The 7,492-nt window shown below is 46.5% G+C and overlaps 1 protein-coding gene across 1 annotated transcript; it reads left to right on the forward strand.

Annotated features, from left to right (window-relative positions):
- Positions 1-5,494: 5,494 nt before the first annotated feature.
- On the forward strand, positions 5,495-7,087 carry TRVA0_047S01068 (uncharacterized protein; the record flags this gene model as incomplete). Its single annotated transcript, XM_076686987.1, has 1 exon — positions 5,495-7,087. The coding sequence occupies one exon, from the start codon at positions 5,495-5,497 to the stop codon at positions 7,085-7,087; it is 1,593 nt and encodes a 530-aa protein (XP_076538824.1).
- Between the last annotated feature and the right edge of the window lie 405 nt (positions 7,088-7,492).

A 7,492-nucleotide genomic window follows, 5' to 3' on the forward strand; every position in this document is an offset into this window, starting at 1 on the left:
AATGAATAAAAAAAGCTCAGCCCGAGCGAAATTAGCGAAAAAAAAATTAATATCTCAGTCGGATACACCCTAAATCCTCTGTTCTTCTCCAAATAATATTACAAAACCGCTCTGACTGCTCTCAGTCCAACTACTAGAATGTCGTCGTGGAAAAAAGCGGGGGAAAGAAATGAAATCGGACGGACCTAGGGCGCCGGAGGAGGGAATGAGGAGAAGGTCTCTGCACCTCTCCCCACTGTGTAACGCTGTCTTGATCAGCCGTCTCAGTCCAACCAAGCATCGGGCGCGGGATGGAGCCAATCAAACGGCGCTCTCTTTAAAAGTTCCGGTTATCATAAGACCGGCGTGCTCCAAACGCTTACAGCCCATGCGTATCACTGCCTTCATCGCTTTTAAAGTTGGGCTTTGCTTGGCTTTCGGGGAGAAATACGATATGAAAGTTAACCCGGGTGCGGAGTTTCCCGTCCCTCCCATTCCGACCGTTTTAAAGTCCAACGGCGTGGAACAAACTCAACAAGCCTTAAGCGAGCTATCTGGTGGATAGTTTATCCGCTTCCAGAGAGCGACTGTCTCTTTCGGATCCAATTTCTCCGTTATAGAATGCTCTATTTTCCGGAATTATCACCATTCAAGTTGATTTACAACTGTAGAGGGGGGTCGGATTTGCGGAGACGGCTTGCTTTTTTTGGCTCAGATTCCGTGGGGGTCCATCTGGGGAACGAGTAACCCCCAACCCTGGGCACACACCGCAACAAACCATTTGTAATACGAGTGCGTTACATGTATACTTAGACACACAGTGCCTGTGGGGATTAAAGCACCGCTATAGGGTTGTGTTGTAGGTAGTAAGTACTACAGTAACACTGTATTGTAGGCAAAAGCGCCGTGGTAGTTGCCATACCTTGGTGTTAGCAGACATCGACATGTTTACGGCATCGCCATGGTAGTACATGTATGGGTATTATGTTTGAATACGAGGTCAAGGGTAGTCGTGAGATATTGCATTTTATGTGGTATTTCAGTAAACTGTAGTAGTTAATAATGAAAGTGAAAGAAAAATCCACAAATCGACAGCAATCGATGCTTATATATGCTTATAGCATTATACCGTACATTTTACCGATTATATGGGGGACCACCCCCTGAGACTCGGCTTCCCACGCGACAGCCGTCCGGCAATAGAAGATAGAGAAGCAAAATAGATAAGCGTGATCCGCGGCCCATAATTGACATATGGTATCAATATTTCGAAGCTGCCCATATATAGTGAACTACCGGTAGCATGAATGCACGGACTTCTATGCCGCATACTATCAACTACACTAGTACCTTGATCTACAATCTCCAGGATTATGTAAAAGCATCATTCATGTAGACTCGATGATAGTACCAAGTACCACAATTAGTAATACCTTTGTAGTTAGACCATATTCCTTCCGCGGGCCTGGGAGAATTGAAAGATATAAAAGTGTCCACTTGGTGGGGCCCTAGCCAACGCACTGGCTGCCAATGCCACTGACCATATCCCAAAGGTATTGTATAGAGAATGAGAGTAAGTGGACATTGTGAAGGTGGCACCAGAGCTGGCGAATAGCAGTACTACTTGCTTGAGACGCGCTGTCTCTCAGCAAGGTAGTTGAAAAAGTAGGTCATCAGAATACGTAGGAGCTTGTATCATCGGACACAACAAAGCTTTAGGCACGCTGTCTCTCAAGCAAGTAGTTGAAAAAGTAGGTCATCAGAGTACGTAGGAGCTTGTATCATCGGACACAACGAAGCTTTAGACAGCAATGTCAACGTTCGTCCACTGCACAAATTCCAGTCAATGCAGCCAGTGTTAGGTGTATCAATTGGAGATCCAGAGGAAAAATTGACCAGCCCGCCGTAAGCAAAGATCATGACCTCGTACTCGAACTCAGCGCAGCCGTTGGATAATTCAGTGTAGATGTCGTACCACGGTAGGAAACTTCGACGTTTAGATCGCTGCCAGCGTAGCTCATTTCCACTTTATGGTAGCTCCCATGGCGATGGTAGCATTCTGCTAACGTCAGCCCACTTGTGTATAGTGTCACACTGAGCCTGAAAAGTTTGAACTACTTCTTTGGCTGCTGGAGAATTAAAGCTACGCCGAACAATGGTCTCACGCACAACACCAGCGGCTATTGACGACATTATAGTACTAATATGCGATCCCATCAAAGAGCTAACAATACGGTAGTAATCTTAATTAATGATGGTACCTTAGATCCAAGGAAGGCTAATCTAGATAAAGCTTTGAACAAAGTACAGTGACAAGTCCTCAAATAAGTGGTAGGAACAACTCAAAGAATTCGTTATTGATAGCGCGCATTGTATTACACCATGGAGGAAAAACTTTGTGCTAATCTCTCTCGGGGAGATTTTGCCGTCTAACATGTTGATAGCTTAATTCCAATTCGATTGTGACCAGTGTCCAATTAGGCAGAATTAATTTTTAGAAGCATACATAAAATTATTAGTGGAGAAGTGAGCAAATATTCGCCTAGTCCATCTCGAGGCAAAATCATTGTATGATCTTAACTGTTTTCATAAACCCCGCGATCGAACGCGTGCAAATCAGCACTATTGTACCCAAAGCAAGCGCGTGAAGAAGGACAGGTGCCTACTGATGGTCGCGCAGATATCCTTCTTAGACGCTTTGCAATACAGGAGGCCGGAAGGCTACCCCGGCTTACCGACCGCAGATCGTGAGCCATGCACTTTATCAGTACCAAACTACAATCCATAAAATTCACGGAGCAAACGTTACTACTGTAATGATCGAGATCGAGAGAGCATCGATGGGTTCGATGGCACTTACTGTACGTGTAATACAATAGCCTACTCACCGCTGCAAGTGTTTGATTTCACGCATGGTGAAGCCTAATGATGCCTGATTGGGCGCCAGGGTGTCAAGGGTTTGAGTCGATCAGATGAATTACCTGCCCTGGTTTTCTAACCCTATTCATATGATGTGGTAGTACCATTACTACATATCAAACTGCTACTTGGCGGGCCAAAAAACGCTGCAATCCTCTTTTCCAATAATTTTTAGTGGCGGGCAGGATTAAATTACTGCTTCTCTACCATTCCACCACGATGGTATCATGTGCGAAATGAAGGTTTTACGCGTCAAGGTAAAAACAGCTACGTAGATTGAACAACAAACAAGGGCCTTGGGACTCGGAGTTATGGCAACGACTCAAGATGGTTAAAATAGCAATTATATTCAGAAGTTTGGTAAAAGTCCTGCGAATACGTATACATGTAGTGGTACACTGTACCTAGATCGGCATATGTTCAGGGCCCCCCTGCCTAACCCAATACAGGCATCTTCGCTGCAACGTTTTTACTGCCAAGACTAAGACATGGGGCGTGTGTGATGTGATCGTCAGAAACTACCGGAAAGCTCTCTACTGTGTTGAGGAGCGGACTGCCACTGAAATATCGGGTGTATACTGAATTGCCCGGGGGATATTACTTAGATGTTTGTATTTTATCGTTTTAGCAACTAAACTGTGTACCTTATTGTGTTATATCGGGAAAAACTTCCCCAGCTGCGAGTACAAATACCAGTAACCGATTCTTTCGATGAATGGAATTCTGTTCAAACCGCCCTCGTAGCTGTACGTAAAATACCAACGGTTGACAATCGCATATCGATACAATGCAGAATTAGTGCTGCAATAGATCATCCGTATACGCTCATTCGTACTCTTTAAAATCGTACCGTCAAAATCTTTACTGCAATAGATCATTCATATACGCTTATTCGTACCCGTCAAAACCTTTGCTGCAATAGATCATTCGTATACGCTTATTCGTAACCTTCAGAATCTTTGCTGCAATAGATTTTTTGCATAACAGTTAGGCGTACAGTTCAGAATCTTTGCTGCAAAGGAATTATGTGGTAGTACAACAGGTACATACTTGCACAATGCCTACAGTTCGAACAGTACAATAGTACGTCTGTTATAGGTACTGTAGTTCTAGAATCTCCTGCTGCAGTCACTGCTAGCACATGCTACGCAATTCATCTCAATCCTTGTGTTGTAGTGTAATTGATTTGACAGATCCAACTTGACTCACGATCCCCGAAGTACTCGCACAATTGAGCTAAATGATGGATCCATAGCTCAGGCAACGATCGATTCGATCGATTAGGAATGCCTTTGCAAGATTGAAAAAAATGAATATAAAAAAACGTTGTAAATGCTAGATCGAAGCTAGATCGAAGCCTCCCTCGATCGGAATGTATTGAGCCGCACAGTCCCATGAGTTTCCGATCTATAGTCTTCCTAGCAGCTTGCATGATATGGTGTCTCCATCTTGCCGATCGACGGAGATACATGTGCGGCTCAGCTCTCAACTTGGACTTCATCACTAAGGCGGAGAGAATCTGAAGAATCGTGCAGAGAGAATGTCCTAGCAATAAAAATGAAGGCGTCTAAGTTAAGAAATGCTGTATACATCTAAAATATGTACCAATTATTAAATCGATAAGTCCTTGCAATTGTGGTGGGAAGTTTTTGTTTCGAGACATGCAGTCGCACTATGTACCGGTAGAACCCCGCGGCGGCACACGCTGTAGTTTGCTGGGTTTTGAGTTCTATCACTTATCCTTACCGGGGACCAAGAGCTGAGTGGCTCGCCTATGTGCATCAGTGCGTAAATCCTGCAGATAATCTACGTCCGGGATCCCAGTTGTTCTACGGGGGGATGCACCTCAGCCAGGGGCGCATCCCTGTCAATGCATCCACGGGACAGAATAAGTGCCTGAAAAAGTGTCAAAACGCACAACCCACGTTAAGATGCGTCCGCATGGTGGAAGACGACAGAGAAGTATTCGATCGATCGCAACGCCTTGTTTGGGCGCCGGATCGGTCTTTGAAGAATGGTATGTAGTCACTTGTAGTACCATATACATCTAGAGACGGGTAGTCTTCTGTGTACCAGATCAAATGTAAGGATATACCGATGAATTGAGGTTGTCAGTGAAATAGACAGGGCTGTTACCATGGACATAGTATGCAGGGGACCAGCGAGGTGAACCCCAGCATCGATCTGCAATCGATCGACCTTCTCGATCCCCCTGTGGTTCCTGTATTCAGGAAACAATTAGGGGCGGGTGTCAAAGGTCTAACGGACTTATACCGCCATTCTGGGTGTTCTTGGCGCCCCAATTGGCAGTCGGCGGGAAGCTCACTCTGAATCGAAAAAGCAATCACGGTGATTCGTATCGAATTAAACCAAAGATAGAATAGATAGCACCCCTCGAGGAGAGTAAAAGTATAAAAGATATTGGAAATCACCATGACCCCTTCATTCTTTTTCCACAGGATCTCTCATCTCAATCTCCTATTCAATTCATTCTTTACGAGATTATCGCTTCGGCATCCATTCATTGGCTTATTAAAAACGTTTAGAGATGAAGGTTTCACAAGTCGTCGCCGCTATGGCGCTCTCTACATCGGTTATGGCTCAGGGCTGTGCCACTTCTACTGCTGAGGCCCAGGGCATCATTGGTACTCTTGTCGAGTGTGTAGATAAGTGTACTCGGGCTGTCACCACTTTCAATACTTGCGGTGGCTTGAAGGATTGTGTCTGCGCTTTGGTTGATGATGTCAATAGCGATCTTTCCGCTTGCCTCCTCTGTGGTACCCTTTACGATGCTGTTGACTCCATCGTTGATGGTCTGGTAGGCGAATTCCTGCTTGGTTGCAATTACCAGCAACCGCCACCACCACTGTGTTCAGCTCCTCCACAGTCTTCGTCTACTACTAGCGCTGCTTCGTCTAGCACATCTTCCTCTGGCTCGAATTCTTCCGGTTCAACCTCCTCCAGTGGCTCAGGTTCCTCTGGGACTACATCTTCCACCGGTGCTTCCTCTACTGGTGCTCAATCTTCCACTGGTAATGGCGCCTCCTCCTCCTCGTCCTCCTCCTCCGGCAGTGGCAATGGTGATGCTTCTTCCACTGGTTCTGGCAACGGTGCTTCGTCCACTGGTTCTGGCAATGGTGGTGCTTCGTCCACTGGTTCTGGCAATGGTGGTGCTTCTTCCACTGGTTCTGGCAATAATGGCGCTTCTTCCACTGGTTCTGGCAACAACGGCGCTTCTTCCACTGGTTCTGGCAATGGTAACACTTCTGGTCACGGCAGTGGTCCTACAGTTACCCACATTGTTCAGACCGGTACTCCAAGCTTTCCAAGCTCTCTGCCATCCTGCGCTACTTCTACTCCAGAAGCTGAGAAATACATTGGCTCTTTTGAGCAGTGCATCAACACCTGTGGTTCTGCGGCTAAGAAGCTCGATGCCTGCAACAACGACAAAGGCTGCATTTGCTCTGCTGCTGATGACCATGGAGATGTTGAGATGTGCTTGATCTGCTCTTCTTTCTACTCTAAGTGCCACGATTTCATCGAGAAGACCATTGGCTCTATCATTAGCGAATGCAATGTGAACTACCCAAAGCTTGAGCTTTGCGGTGCAACTGCCCATGGTGGTCAGCCAGGTACTGCTGTCGCTACTTCCACTGCTACTACCACTGTGGTTATTACTGGAAACGGCTCTGGCAATGGCAATGGCTCGGGCTCTGGCAGCGGCAACGGCAACGGCAATTCGGGTTCTGGCAACGGCTCGGGCGCTGGCAACGGCAATTCGGGCTCTGGTAGCGGCAACGGCTCGGGCTCTGGTTCTGGTTCAGGCTCGGGCAGCGGTAACTCGGGCTCGGGCTCGGGTTCGGGCTCTGGCAGCGGTAACTCGGGCTCAGGCTCGGGCTCTGGCTCGGGCTCTGGCTCGGGCTCTGGCTCGGGCTCTGGCTCGGGCTCTGGCTCGGGCTCTGGCAGCGGAAACGGTTCTGGCAATGGTAACTCGGGCTCTGGAAGCGGAAACGGTTCTGGCAATGGTTCTGGTGCTGGTAACAGCGCCAGTACTGGTGTCGCTCAAGCTAACGGCACTACCCCAAGCATTGGTCAGCCCACTAACGTTGAGCAGAGCAACAGCGGTTCTAAAGTTATGGCTGGCACTGCCGCTGGTGTTCTGGCGGCTGTCATTGCATTGATCATCTAAAGGCCATGGCAATTGATCTCCATCAAAAAACCCTTTCCGCATTATCTAATTTATTCGTTTCTTATAAAAGTAATTTCTATAGATGCCTTAGCTAAGCTTGGACGATTTTTGTATTTAATTGAGCTGTGTAATGAAATTTCGCAAATCTTGTAAACCACTCTAGCTATTAGCCCACAGCACGAGTGCTACATACGTGTATGTACAATATATATGATATCAATTGATCAATTGATTGATTGCATGACCGTGATATCAATTAATGCATATATATATATATGTACACGGTTGGAAAAATCCCCGATTTTTACTATGGGAGCGGGTTGGGAGTTTACTATGGTGAAAATTGGGAGTTTACTATGGGGCGGGGGGAAAATTTACTATGGGGAGGGTTGGGAGTTTACTATG

The sequence above is a fragment of the Trichomonascus vanleenenianus genome, assembly GCF_965637985.1.
Source record: "Trichomonascus vanleenenianus strain CLIB 3782 genome assembly, contig: TRVA0_047S, whole genome shotgun sequence".
NCBI classification, from domain to species: domain Eukaryota; kingdom Fungi; phylum Ascomycota; class Dipodascomycetes; order Dipodascales; family Trichomonascaceae; genus Blastobotrys; species Blastobotrys vanleenenianus.